Source organism: Urocampus carinirostris, chromosome 8 (genome assembly GCF_059441175.1).
Source record: "Urocampus carinirostris isolate Australia breed hairy pipefish chromosome 8, RoL_Ucar_1.0, whole genome shotgun sequence".
Lineage (NCBI taxonomy): Eukaryota > Metazoa > Chordata > Actinopteri > Syngnathiformes > Syngnathidae > Urocampus > Urocampus carinirostris.
Window position 1 is genome coordinate 23,571,491 of NC_142356.1, and position 15,289 is coordinate 23,586,779.

The 15,289-nt window shown below is 38.0% G+C and overlaps 1 protein-coding gene across 5 annotated transcripts in view; it reads right to left on the minus strand.

Moving 5' to 3' along the window:
- Positions 1-15,289, minus strand: part of lrba (LPS-responsive vesicle trafficking, beach and anchor containing) — a 283,083-nt gene that overhangs the window by 8,906 nt on the left and 258,888 nt on the right. For all 5 annotated transcript variants that reach the window (XM_088342023.1, XM_088342026.1, XM_088342025.1 and 2 more), the window contains 4 exons: positions 14,136-14,291; positions 6,907-7,074; positions 1,971-2,072; positions 1,700-1,896 (listed from right to left, as the gene is read on the minus strand). In XM_088342023.1, coding sequence (XP_088198149.1) covers positions 1,700-1,896; positions 1,971-2,072; positions 6,907-7,074; positions 14,136-14,291 — 623 coding nt within the window. The remainder of the gene's footprint in view (positions 1-1,699; positions 1,897-1,970; positions 2,073-6,906; positions 7,075-14,135; positions 14,292-15,289) is intronic.

Here is a 15,289-nt window from a genome sequence, read left to right on the forward strand (position 1 = left end):
TGTAAGCATTTACAAGCACTTCACCCCAAAATTCAAGCACTTTTCTAAAGCTGGGAAACATAACATTAAAATTTGAGTATTTTCAAGGATTTCAAGCATCCGTACGTACCCCGTACTCAATGCAGCGAACTAGTCTACTTCTTATGTGAGACAAAGGGGGGAAAATCAACCCAATTGTATGCATTTCAGGTGGCGGCCATTTTGTTAAGACATGTGACCTCATTTTTATTTTATAATCATTGAACTTGTCCAATAAATTTTTAAGGGTTTAACCACAAATTGCCTGGCCAAATGAGCCAGTATCATCACATGATATTATCAATGATATTTACATGTTACATTGTTAGCATTGCGTAAATATATATATTTTTTTTAAATGGAGGAAGTGTTTGCTTCACATCTATTTTTGTAATGTGAGTACGTAATTATCTGCTTTAACCATGTATTTACTTGTGTTTATTTATTTTGTCGTTCCAGGTGTTTTTCTATTTTTTTGAGTTTGTTATTTTCTTAATTCAAAACTTAAAAAACGACACGATAATTAAGACAAGCCCTTTTAGAATAGCAGCAATGTTTTGTTTGTTATTATTATTCACGATTTTATTTATTTATTATTCTTTAACTTAAGTTAATTATGCTGATTTAACTCATTGAGGAAAGCTTTGAGGAAGCTTTAACTACTTGTTTAAAGGATTCAAGCGGATTCATTTCTTGAGGTAATAAAGCTGATTTAGCTCTCATATTAAAGCGTTAAGGCTTTTTAGTTGCAGGAGTTAAAGCGGCTTTATTACCGAGTTAAAGCTTTAAAGCTGCTTTAGCTCACAGATTAAATCTATAAGGCTACTTTTACCCATGGGTCAAGCTTTAATCACAGAGTTAAAGCATTAAAGCCGCTCCAATTATTAAAGCTTCTTTAGCTAATTAATTAATGCTTTTACTCATGGCTATTTCAAATAGCAAATAAATATAGCTGCTTCAACTCATGACTATTCTAAATAGCAAATGGATATAAATGCTTTAACTCATGAATGAAAGATTTAAGGCTAATTTAGGTCATGATGTAAAGTATTTTCGTATTGCAAAAAAATAAATCTGCTTAAGCTCATGAACAAAGGGTTAAGGCTACCTTAATTCACGAGTTAAAGCTTTAAAGCTATTGCATATCCTTGAATAAATAAAGCTGCCTTATCTCTTGACTGAAAACTTTGAGACTGACATAAATCGCGAGTTAAGCCTTTAAAGCAATTTCAAATCTCAAATGAATAAAGTTGCTCGAGCTCATGAATAAAGCTTTAAGGCTACTTTAATTCGTGAGTTAAAGCTTTAAAGCAATTGCAAATTTTTGAATAAATATAGCCTTTTTTCAGGCTGATATAAATCGCGAGTTAAGCCTTTGAAGCCATTTCAAATGTCAAATTAATAAAGCTGCTCTCGCTCATGAATTAAAGCTTTAAGGCTACTTTAATTTGTGAGGTAAAGCTTTAAAGCAATTGCAAATCTTTGAAAAAAATAAAGCCGTTTTTGAGGCTGATATAAATCGCAAGTTAAGCCTTTAAAGCTATTTCAAATCTCAACTGAATAAAGCTGCTCTATTTTATAAATGAAAGCTTTAAGGCTGATCTAAAATGCTTCAACTCTTCAGAGTACGTTTGACGTTTTACCTAAGAGTTAAAGCTTTAACTCCTCCGGGGAAACTGACCTTGATGCTGTCGTCCACCCGCTTGTGTCCCAGCAGCTTCCCGTTGACGCTGAAGACGCCGACCTGCCCCCTGTCGTAGTAGATGACGCAGTGTCCCTCAGCCGAGGCCTGCATGAGGCGTGGTCTCGCGCACCCCTCGGGGCCCTCCAGGGTGCGCAGGAGGTCCCCGTTCATGGAATGGACCAGGCACGGGCCCTCTGTAAACAGGGTGTGAGGCGGAGAAGTTTTAGAGGAAGTTTGGAGAAGGTTGCGAAATATAAGGATGGAGGACCTTTGCAGCCGCTGATGACCAGGCCCAACTCGGCGCAGACGTAGGAACACGTCACTTCGCAGTCGTGGCCCGTCAGGATCGCTCGCGGCGACGTGATGCCGGCTGGAAATCGCACAAGAGGAGAGAAACACCTTGCAAGTCAAAGTTGGTCCATAATCTGGATTTTTCTCTTTATGCTCAACGATGGGCACTTGGATAATAGTGATAGGTGGTTCACGTACGAAACGGCTCAACAAGCCGACTCTTTAAAGTTAAAGAGGCAGCTCCCCATCAAAAAGGAGCCGGCCCCCTTCAAAACTCTCTTTCGTTCAGTCTCTTTTTCTTTTTCCAAACCCTCTCTCTCTTCTCTCCCAATTACTTTTTGTCTCTTAGTCTCTCTCTATATATATCTATCTCTGTGAGTCTCTCTCTCTCTCTCTCTCTCTCTCATCATTTCTTTCTCTATCCTTCTGTCTATAATTCACCTAATCTCTCTCTCCTTCCCAATCTCTCTCCAATATATATCTCTCTACTAATGTCTCTCTTTCTCTCTCACCCAATATGTCTTTCACGCTCTCGCCCTAATATCTAGCTCTCTCCCCAATATTTATCTTTTTTCCACTCTCTCCCTCCCTTGCTCTCTCTATCTCATTCTCGCTCGCTCTCTCCCGACCAACCGACCTCCCTCCCTTTAGCTTTTAATAAAGATGCGCCCCAATAAAACAAACCGCAGGTTTGATTCCCAGCTCCTTTAAGGTAAATGTCTAAGTGTCCTTGGCCAAGACACTGAAGCCCTTGCATGGCTGTCAGTGTGTTAGTGTGTGCGTGAATGGGTAAGTGTGAAGCACATACGTGGGAAACAACAGCTAAGGTCATAGATTTAGCATACTTTTAGGCAGTCTGTCATCTTTTAAAACATTTTTGCATCACTTTTGCTTTGAGATTCCTTTTCAAACGTCATTTCTCTGCCGCTTTCCATTTTGATGGCCGCAGATGTTCCTGCTGGAGCGCGCACGTTGCAAGCAGAAAAGCTTGCTTTGGCTCCAACTGAAAGGAAACATAGCGAAAATCTTCATCCCCCACCCCAAACCCCCCAAAAAAACGGAAAAAAGAAAACCTCATTTCCAAGTTTGGACGTGACTGTCGTTGTTAATTATTTGCGCTGTATTTTGAGGTTAAGCAAATCTAAACATCAAATGGGAGACGTTGCATTTAGTGGGACAATTTTGGAATGCGTACAGAAAGAATAATGTAGTTCGTTTTTATTCAAGGAAGCGATCTTGAACACGTGGCCCATGGAATGATAGTTTGTGACACTGTCTTAAAAAATGTTTTACCATTAATTCTAATGTTGTTTTTGTTATTTTGGGTTGTTTCGGTCGTTTTCAGTCGCTTTTTTTGGGTCGCTTTTCAATCTAATTTCGTTCAATTTTTCTTGTCATTTGTCAGTCACTTTTTGGGTCATTTTTCTATTTGTTTTTCGTTCATTTCTCTACTTTTGAGTAAATTTTCTACTTTTCAGTATTTTCAAATACTTTTCAGCTCTTTTCCATGTTTTTCAGTACATTTTCATACAATTCAGTTCGGTTTCAGTACATTTTCACACGCTTTTGTATTTTTTTTCCCCACACTTTTCAGTCGTGTTTCGTTCATTTTCATACACTTGAGTAGAATGTATATGTACTTTTTTAAAATCATTTTTCAGTACTTCTTCATCTGTTTCAGCACTTTTTCGTGCTTTTCAATTCTTTTAAAAATCCTTTTTAGTTTGTTTTTAGTACTTTTTCCACACTTTTTACAAGCTTTTTTATACTTTCCACATTTTTCAGGACTTTTTCAGTTATTTTTTTTTTATTATTTTTTGGACATTGTTCATATTGATAAAAACACTTTTTTGTACAGGTCGATTTTCCACTTATTTTGTGTTGAAAAAAGATATTTGAGGAACATTTCTAATCAGAAGTTTTTCATGTGAAAAGCCTGATGTGACCTTGCCTCACCTAGACTGTTTCCAGCAGCCCCTAGGTACATCGAGTATGAGATCCCCGGATTTAAGGAGTTGCCACACAAACGTTTTGTTTGGTTCTATTTTTCCAAAACAACTGGGATTTTCCAAAGTGACCAGCGGATGGCACTGTTGTCTGAGGGATCAGCTCATGCTGCACTTCACCCAATCACAAGCAGTGTGTGTGTGTGTGTGTGTGTGTGTGTGTGTGTGTGTGTGTGTGTGTGTGTGTGTGTGTGTGTAAAGAGATAGCATTATGAATACTGTACAGTGTTTTCTCTCTATATAAATATGAAACAAAGGGGGAATGGAGTGTCAAATATCTGTGTATCACTGAATATTCAAATAAAATACTTGATGTTTGAATAGAATCTACAACTTCAAAAATTTATAACATTTATTTGCCCCCGAAATAGTAACACAATCCAAAACACATGTTCATCTGGCAAATTAGCTTCCACTGACTCGTGTGTGGGAAATGCTTTCACAGGGGCTAATAGCACATGTTATGGCGCACATGATGAGGAGACCCCCACCCCTTTGCTCCCCAAAAGTGACATTTTTCACTTTTATCGACCTTGTGGGCCCCTACCCCTCCCTTCACTTTCATGTGCCGGCCCCTTCAATTCCCCAGCAGAACGTCACGTTTTGAACATCTCTAAGTGGCCCTCACTTTCACTCCATGCACACACAGTTGAGGAAACTCAATCTGTGTGCAGGGGGCCCCTCTGGTCACATGAAACGAGATGTTACTTCTCAAGTGTAAATCACCACAGCACGACGCACCAGCCAGGAATGAGTATTAAGGCCCCGTCCCCCACTAGATGGTGGTATTTTTTGCAGAGTTTAGTGAGATGGGATTGATAAGTGTTTTTCGACCAGTGTTGTGACACATTGTCTAATGTGCTGCAGGAAATTTCACAAGAAAAAAGCACACCATTGTTCAGTATATTTGCTTTCTTCTGGGAAACAGTTGAGTAACTGTAAAATGCATCCATATTACTAGGTGGCAGCTGATGGTTATTATCTTTATTGTAAGTACTAATTAACTGCTTTCTTTTTTCACAATAAAAGGAAAATGTTAGCAAGTAGTAAACAAAAATCTGTTCCACTGGCAAATCATTTTGCAAATTTTATGTACTGTTTCTTAAATACCGTAAATTCCAGGCTATAAGCTGCTACTTTTTACCCAAACTTTCAACCCTGCGGCTTATTCAGTGATCCGGCCAATTTATGCAATTTTTCTACCGGCCGCCAGCGGCGCTCGATTACAAAAGTGGAATATATGCGCCGAGGAAGACTGCAACTTCTTGGCTTGACTAGTGGCGAGAAATCTTTCACTAAAATAGGCTGCATGCGAAAGGCAACTTTTTCGCAAGTCTGCCAGTGGATCCTGACAGCGTGGGGCAGCATCAAAAAATCCACCATCACCAACGGAATCCGAAAAGAGGAAGGCACACCAGCGACAGTGACAGCGCAAGTGAGGCTGCGGGAGCATGGGACGACGTCTATATGACACTGTTTCTTTCCGAGACTGAGGAAGACGACTTTGATGGCTTCAGTTGTAAGGAGGAGGATGAGGACGGTTTACCGTGATTTTTACAAGTACGGTATGTTTTTTTAACAGATCCGTTTACTGTGTTACGAGCATGTTGCTAGCGTGTTGCTACCTGTCACAGGCACCGTTTGGGATGAAAGTTATATTATTATTATAAAAGCTTTGAAAACTCTCTCGGTGTACCGTCTTTTTTGTGAATATGTGTAACCATGTATAATATGTATTTGCAACTGTATATTTTTGTAATGTATTTATTTGTATTTATTTTGGACACTTATCCTGATATGTTTTTGACCGGCGAATTAAAAAGAAGGGGCGTAACAAACGCGGGCTGACGGGAAGTGGGGACCGGTAAAGGTGAGTGTTTGTGGCCATGAAAATGTGGATATATATTTTTCCCACCCTTACCTTTGGAAATATACACTTTTTTCTTTGGATTACTTTCAACGGGACCTGGACTCTGCCGGTCTGCATCAAACCGTAAGTACCGGTATCATTTTACGTACATTTAGCCGGTTGTGATTTATGGACCGCATACTTTAATGAAAGATATTCAGTTACAATCGCGAGACTTAAAGTCGGGTCTGGGTTAATTATGTGTTACATTTTGTTAATGTGGGCGCATGCATACAAGTGCGGCTTGTGTTAGTAAAAAATCGGTTATCCTCCTGAAATGTGGTGGGTGCGGCTTATAATCAGGTGCGCTTTATAGTCCAGAATTTACGGTAAGTAAAACATTGGAAAAACAGGTGGAAATATAGTAAAATCCAACAGAACAGCAATATTATCAAACAAAATGAAAACCTATATTACCTCCTGAGCCATGGAGAAAACACCTTATATACATATTTTTTGTTCATGAGGTAGTACAGCGACATCTATTTAAATGGTCTGGATTTATATAGCGCTTTTCAAGTCACTGAAGAACTCCCAAAGCGCTTTACAATGTGCTACACACACGCACACACACGCGCGCGCACACACACATAGTTTTCAGGTTACGAATCGACTCACAGAACAAATTAAATTCACAAGTACAGGTACCACTGTATTTACTATTATTGCGCACTGTTGTACGATTACTATTTGACTATTATGAACTGTTTACATCATTGCCACTATTGGCCAATCATGTTGCTGTTCTTTGATTCCTCAATGCTTTAGGGTGGATCTGCCTTTGTAACCCGTGAGTTTAAAGAAAGGAGTCAGCAGAAGACCTTCAGAAGAGGTTTGAATTTATTATCTGAAGGCTCATTCTCCTGTTCTCCTTGCAAGTTAGATCAATAAGTGTCTTCTCTCCTTATTTTGAGCGGCTAGTTATCGTTAAATATACTAGATGAACTACTATACACTGTTTGAATTTTTTTTGCGTGAGATGAGCGAGGCCGACTTACTGACTGGGCTTTCGCCAATGCTGCTGAGCTTGCCGTTCCAATACCACAGAAGCAACGTGGCGTCGCGCGAGCCCGACAACACGTAGCAGTCGCCTCCGATGTACGACTCGGACCGGGCCAAGCACGTCACCACGTCACGGTGGCCGAACACAATCTGTGTCAGTTTGCCTGTGGACAGAAACCAAATAGAGGCATCAAAAGAAAGTTGTCTTTTTTTTTCTTAGGGATTCACTGGCGGAATGCAAATTCTCAGTTGAGGGATTTAAAAGGATCATTGGTAATGAATGAATAATTTATTGAATCCGCAACGTTATGCCTTGGCCACCGAGGGAAACTTATCAAAAAAACATGTATGTTCAACAAGGAAGATATTGCATTGGTTGTTTATGGCAGATGATAAAGAATATATGCATGAGTGTCTTTAAATCGCTTGTGAGTAGTTTCTAGCAAACATAAATTAGTGTTTACAACTCCCAATGCAATGTTGAAACATTTGTTCATCCATTTGTGGTGTTTTGCCGTGATAGCATTGGGCTGAGATACTGTGTGTAATTTATAAAAATAAAACATTATCGTTCAATCTCAACAGAGTGTGGTAATTGTAGCAATATGGAAATGACACAATTGTGTGATTTTTTTATCAGTCATTCATAACTTCTTTATTAAGTCATAATTAATAAATTTAAGTATTATTTATCTATTTTTTTATTCATTCAGAATTCTAAGGCTTTTCCATTGTTTCAGTTGTGTTTTATTTTGTGGACTGACAAGGACAAACCTTTTTAGTGGAAAATTCCTCTTACTTTCGTTTTCTTAGATTCCAGTCCTTGAGACCAACATCCCAGTATAAAAGTAAGTGTCAGCCATTTAGAGTGCACATTTGTGAAACTATACAGCCTTGTTCTGTACCTTATATCGCCCAGAATCTTCTGATTCTGTATTTTAAAATAACTCAATGGAATTGCTCAGTTCCAGTGCTTGTTTTACCTGTTATAACCCAGATGTTAGACAAAGACGTGGATTTAGAAAAGTTGTTCCTCTTCAAAATGAAAATGTTCCCTGTCTCGAATTCTACACTTTGGTGTGTATTTAACTACTGCTGGGAGTAGTAGTATTAGATTGTGTTATTTTTAAGGTGTTAAAATATGACATTTGTACCTGTATGTCACCAACAATAGCAATTATACAGTATGTCACAAAAGTAAGTACACCCATCACATTTCTACATAGATTTCATAATAATGTTTAAAAGTACAACACTGGAAAATATCGCTTTGACACAATGAGAGGTAGTCTGTGTAAAGCTTATAGAGCAATTTAAATTTATTTTTCCCTCAAAAAATTCAAAATATAGCCATTAATAGCTAAAACACTAGAATAGAACAGAATAGAATATACCTTTATTGTCATTGTTACAAAATGGGTTAACATATTGTGACAACGAAATTGGGCATGATGCTCCAGTTTTACACATTCACAGTGAGGTATGAGCCAAGAAGATAAACGAACAGAGAAGATAAGGTTATAAAACAAGGGGGATAAGGCTATGGTTATAATTTACATGGTATTTACTAGTAACAAAAGTGAGTACACCCTTAAGTAAATGTTCCTGAAGTTAAATATTTTGTGTGTCCACCATAATTTTGCAGAACCACTTTAATTCTCCTGGCCATGGATTTCATTAGAGCCACTGGGATGCTCTTCCACTCCTCCATGACAACATGACTGAGCTGGGGGATATTAGAGATCTTGTGCTTCTCCACCTTCCTCTTGAGAATGCCCAAAATAAGTTCTATTGGGTTTAGACCTGGTGACGTGCTTAGACAGTCCATCACCTTTACCCTTAGCCTCTTTAGAAAAGCCTTTGTCATCTTAGAAGTGTATTTAGGGTTATTGTCAGGCTGAAACATTGCCCTGCCACCCAGTTTCTGGAGAAAAGGGATAATCCATTGCTCCAGTATTTCACAGTAAATTATTAAGTTTGTGTTTCTCTTAATGAAAAGCAAATTCCCAGTTCCAGTTGCACTCAAACCATGACATACCCAACACCATGCTTCTCACCCCGGCCACTGCCTCTTAGACCTGGTTCCCACTGGTTGGCACTAAAAGTCCCCCTCCAAACACAAACAGGCTCAGAGACAGCTTTTCCCCCCAGGGCCATCACCACCCTAAACGATCGCCCAATACTATGAAAATATATCTTGCGACTTATTCTGGGTTTTCTTTTTTTTGTTTTGTTCCTGTTAAATGTTATTGTACGAAACTGAAAATGTATACTTAGTGACTTATTTTGTTCCCGCTAAATGTTAGTGCACTAACCCTAAAACAAAGACTTACAGGCTCAGCACCCTAAACAAGAACGCAAAACTGTCATGATATAACTTATTTTGGATTTTTTTTGTTGCTGCCAAATTTTATTGCATTACTTTTCATTGCACTACTACTACTGTTAAAATACTCCATTTTTTAATTGAATTACTATTATGACTTAAACAGAAATATTATGGCAGTAATACTACTAAACATGCTACTGCGAGAGGACTGCAGACTACTCCAAAATGATAACTACAGTAATAATACGAAATTCCTACAAAACAAAATGTTGTGATCAAAAAGACGGACACTAAAGAAATACCACAAAAATACTACTAAAGTAATACTAGAGTACACAAATTTAACAATAGAAATATTACAACAGAAATACTACAAAAATACAACTACAGTAAAATAAAAAAATACCAAGAAAATACTGCAAAAACACTTCTTCAAAAACCTTACAAAAATACCACTACAGTAACACAGTACTATAAAAAGAAATATTGCGACAAAAATACTGTGCCCCTGGGCAAGAAACTGAACCCGTAATGCCCCCTATAAGCAGGTAAGCGCCTTGCATAGCAGTCGCTGCTATTGGTGTGTGAGTGTATGTGTGAATGGAAAAGTGTGAAGCACATTGTAAAGCGCTTTGGGAGGTTTTTACTGACTTGAAAAGCACTATATGAATGCAGACATTTACCATTTACAAGTCAGTGAGCACTATTTTGTAAATATTTTTGCGTGTTTCTCCTGATAGTCTTATCTTATTTTTCTCTTTAAACATGTTAATCCTGGAGTGCTATGTTTAATCTCATTTTATACAATGCTATACAAGGTTGATATCAATGAAATAAACTCAGTTCAATGCAATACAATTTAATAATAATCATTTTCAGGTTCCTGATTCTCAAGTGGTCACTATGAGGCAGACAATACTGTCATTGGCTACCATCAGGATTACCTTAAAAAGGCTGGTATTGGGTCTGATACCCAGACCTGGTTTCAGTATCCTCCAATTCCTAATATATACAGATATGCCAATCCCAAAACAGCAGTATTATCTTTACAGGGGGGGGCAATGGAGGTTTTTCTAGTGTCATGGCACTTGAAAGTAATCCAAGACCGCAAATGACGAGATAATAGCACAACGTCACAACAAACGCGTTTGTGGTCTGTCATCACCTGTTGGCTCGTCGCGCAAAATCAACACAACCGCTTCGGCTCGTGCGAGGATAAATATTTATCCGGCGTGCGCGCCTTCGCGGGTGCAAGGCTAATTGCTGTCAGATTTCACACCACCAAAGACTGCCGCGTCGCCGTCTAATCCTCATTATGAGTGACCTCGGCCCGTCACAGACACACTTGACATTTGCGCCCCCCCAAGGCAAAAAAAAAACCCTCAAAATGTCGTCTTAATTGAGATGCATCGACATGAAAAAGATGAATGTTATTAAAGAAGCCGGCTTCAGAATCCAACACGGAAAATGTTTGACATCTTGATAAACACAATGTGTGAGGTAAGTGGACGTGTGCACATTTACATAGGATGAACTCTCTCAGACACACTTACACGATGTGACTACAGTGATACCTCTTCATACGAGCACCTCTAAACACGAACACCTCAGTGTACGAGTTTAGATGCAACAAAACTCTTCGATATCTGAAGGAAACTCCAATTCACTTGGCTTCCCAGAGGCCATCACTAAATACCACTTGAGACCGTTTCACCACTTGTGACTGCTTACAGCCAAACTGTAATTGTTTTTGTGGGTACGTTCATTTAAAGTTACAGTAGCTTTCATTTGAAGTGTACAGTGCTTAGGTGTCATCAACAGTGATACCTGTCGACCTCAGCCAAATGCTCCCATTAATAATGTTTTCAATTCATCTTATCAAGTAATAATGAATCTTACATAAACAATGCGGCATTCATTTACTCAACAAGGAAGATATTGCATTGCTTGTTTATGGCAGAGGATAAAGAATATATGCATGAGTGTCTTTAAATCGCTTGTGAGTAGTTTCTTGCAAACACAAATTAGTATTTATAATTCCCAAAGACAGACTATATAATATTAGCAATCTATAATGACGTCGTCTGCTACCAGTGACTTAAACGATCTGGATTAGGGGAGAAATGGGCAAGACGAGATTGGTCTTTTTATTTCTTTCCCCTGTATAAAAATTGTTCTGAAATGGTAAAAAAAATGTATAAAATAAATGTAAATGGTCTTCATTTATATAGCGCTATTCAAGTCAATGAAGACCTCCCAAAGCGCTTTACAATGTGCTTCACACTTTAACCTTTTACACACTAACTAACCAATAGCAGTGTCAGCCATGCAAGGCAACTACCTGCTATCGGGGGCATTAGGGATTCAGTGTATTGCCCATGGACATATAACAGGAAGGAGCCGAGCATCGAACATTGCGACCTCTTGATCCAAAGACGAGTGCGCTACCTTCTGAGCTAATGCCGTAAAACAAGGAAAACATACACAACGAAGGAATGCAATCCCTTGTGACCTCTGCTTGCGCCTTAACCACCACACGATAAGTGCTCATAATAAAATTGCGTTTTATTTCATTAACATAATCTTATTTATCTGATTACTGTATTACTATTTGAATTTGTTTTCAGTGATCAGAAAAATGTGTACTATTTAGTGCCTACCGATCGCGTATGCGCAGTTTGAGAAATGTATACAAAATTTTATGGGTATTCATGATACCTGTGGCCCATAAATTCTGGTCTCACAACAGGTTCGTTTCCTACAGAATTTCCCATGTGAACACAAGGATTCAGAGTGACAAGATCCTCTGGCGATCCTCTGAGACCCCTAGAATCAGAGTTACTTTCGATTTATAGGTATTTGGCGATACAAGGATGCTTTTTAGGAGTGGATCAATCGATTTTTAATGATTTCATATCCGGAAAATTTGCTTGTAAGCAATTTGAGCTACGAGGATGATCGTGGAACGTATTAAACTCGTATGAAGAGGTATCACTGTATCACTTTCTGTCTGACACATTGTAGATTGGATGTGTGAGACTACATGTAGCAATCATCTCGATGTAATTGTTAACCCCCTCAGTTGTGGAACACGAGAGGGTAGGGGATTTGAAGGGGGGGCCTTTGGCGGCAGCTGTTGAGCGCATGCGATTAAACTGTGTTTTCACTTGTACACCCCTGTGGCACTGACACAATAGAGCCATCCTTGCACACACTCACACACTGGCCTCTATTAAACATGAGGGGAGGGTTTGCGGCGCCTAGCGAAATTGATTCTGAGGTGCTTTGTGGAGGGTTTCAAGTGCGAAGAAGATGCGCAAATTGCTGCTTGGAGATGATGAAGCCCGGGACAGTTTCATTTAGGACCCCTGACCTATTTTGTGACGGCTACATTGGCTGGAACCGATGAAAGACAAAATATTAGAAACAGCTCTCGGAGGAATGTGCTGAAAGCACAAAATGGAAAAAATAACCACATTGATACTAAGAATGATATCACCAAAATATTGCAGAAATGTGTCATATTGAATATGAGAAAAACGGAGTACAACTTTGTATTAAAGTAACACTAAAACATTGGTTGAAAATAAATAGTAATAGCTTTCATTCTACTGATAAACGTGATTATGAAACCTATAGGGACATATTTCTCTTAATGTCAAAAAAATACTAATAAAATCAATAATACTGAGATAAAATGATAATGAAGTACTGTCAATGCATTAATAACAAAGGAAAAATGAGAAAAAAATGAAAAATTCAATAACTTTCTCTATATTCTTTTTATCCCAATGAGATGCAAACAAGTACAAAAAATGAGTGCTCATCATGGTCTCGGTTTAAAATATTTGGGGTGTTTTAATTTATGTTAATACATTTTTGTACAAAATTGTATGGCACTGAAGTGGTTTGTCGCTCTGAGTAAGTATATATTTGTGTCAATGTGTGTTAAAACATTTTGTTTTATTACACAATTTTGAACATTTAAAACAATATTAGAGATAAAAAATAATGACCAAATGTAGCAGTTTTTTACACAATTAATAACACTTAATTTTGAAAAATGCATAAAATAATGCTGTTATTTTGTGTTGAAAAATATGTGTATGGATATTTTATTTTCGGTTTTCTTTAAACATTTAATATAGCACGACTGCAACACTTCATATTTGTTAACAATGGTTTATAAAAATAAATTTCGTCAAAGTAATTTAAAAAAAAAAAAAACATAAATCAATGCAACTTGTGTTCTTAAATGACACAAATATTTGTGTGTGCAATTGAAAACATATTTATAAAATGAAATTGCAAAAACACTGAGCATCAAAATAAATGGGTGCTCTCATTACACCTGTTTTGTATGTCCTGAGGATGGTGTATTTTGTCCAGGAGCGATTTTAGGTTCAGAGCTTTGGGTATGCTGAGCACCCAGAGTGTCGTATGCAACCTTGCATTCGATTCCATGCAGCTAAAATGAGGAATAGTGTCGGTCGATGACAAAGTCATGGCATTGGGTCGTAAAACAGTTGTTCAACCCCGGGTTGAATTTTGGGGGTGTTTGAGCAAAGGGCTTGTTATGCCCATGATTTTGGCAGTTCCATTTGAGCTTTTTTTTCCTGAATGAGTTTTATGCTAGTAAGGGCTTGATATTTGGCTTCATGGGAAAAAGAAAGATGAGCTTGGTCTTATACAAGATTGCTGAAAAAACAGTTTTTAGGGATAACTCTCTTCTTGTCCAGTAGGATTAAGTTCCAATCAGTATCCGACAACCCATTTCTCAAAAGTCAGGTTTCTGGGATATAATGATTATTATCAATTATTCAAACATCAAACCTTTTCCTGCTTTTATCAAAACCATAAACTGTGAGAAACATAGTGAAACTCGAGTCAGCCTACCTGTGTCCGTGGAGTAGATGCGGAAACTCTTATCCCAGAATCCGCAAAGCAGAATGAAGCGGTTGTCGGCGGTGACGATGAAACACTGCGAGGTGACCTGGATGCTCTGGTCCAGCAGGTCAGAGATTTGCCGCCGGTTGTTCCCCATGTTGCTGGCTGAGGAGCATTTAAAACACATCAAAATGAGAATAGCTGACGATGTGAGACTTAGGGTACTGTTTGAATTTGATGTCCTGTGAAATCTTGATTTAAAGGAAATTGTTGGGCTACTTTCAGTTAGATCAGTAGTTCTCCAACCTTTTTAAGTATTGATCAGACTATGAGGCACACTGGATTATAAGGAGTGTCATCCAAAGTAGTATTTTGCGAGATATTTTTCACATATACAGTACATCGCACCGGACTACAAGGTGAGTGAAATAACAACTACTTTAAGAGCACTATGAGTTTATGAGAGAGATAATAAAAAAACATACGAAATCTGGTACCACTAAAATTAATTAATGAATTCATAAATGTTTACCATATGTAGAAGCAGTTCATTGTAATAATGCATTTCTAATTTTGTGGTTTATAAATTGCACCAGATTACAGGGGTCACTTTGGGTCAAATTAGAGGTTTTTAGGTGCGCCTTGTAGTGCGGAAAGTACGGTACAGGAGTCCCTCGCTATGATCTGATTCACTTTTGACAGTTCCATCGCTTCACGGAATAAAGTCATGCATTGTGTTTTGCATTCTAATTGGCAAAATAGTCCCTAAAAGATTAAGTATTAGTAAAAAATAAATAAATGGTTATGGATACGGTATGCCATACTTTTTTAACAAATGCTTGTAAAAAGGGTTGGGGCTGTGATTTTAATGTAGAGTGATTTATTGTATAATAATTGTTAAAAAAAAATAAGGGTTACTACTTCCTGTATGTCACGCATCACAGGTTATTTTTGGAACGTAACCAAAGTGAAAAATGAAGGGTTATTTATTTTTAGCCAAGCACAGTAAACCATCTTTTTTAGTCACTGCCATGCAATAAATAGTAAGTTGACATGGAAAGCACTCTTTTACATTGTCTTTTTATTGTCTGATATATCCTACACCAATCTTTAATGTCTGTTGTAGAGTTGGTTTATCTATTTTGAAATAAAAATATATGACT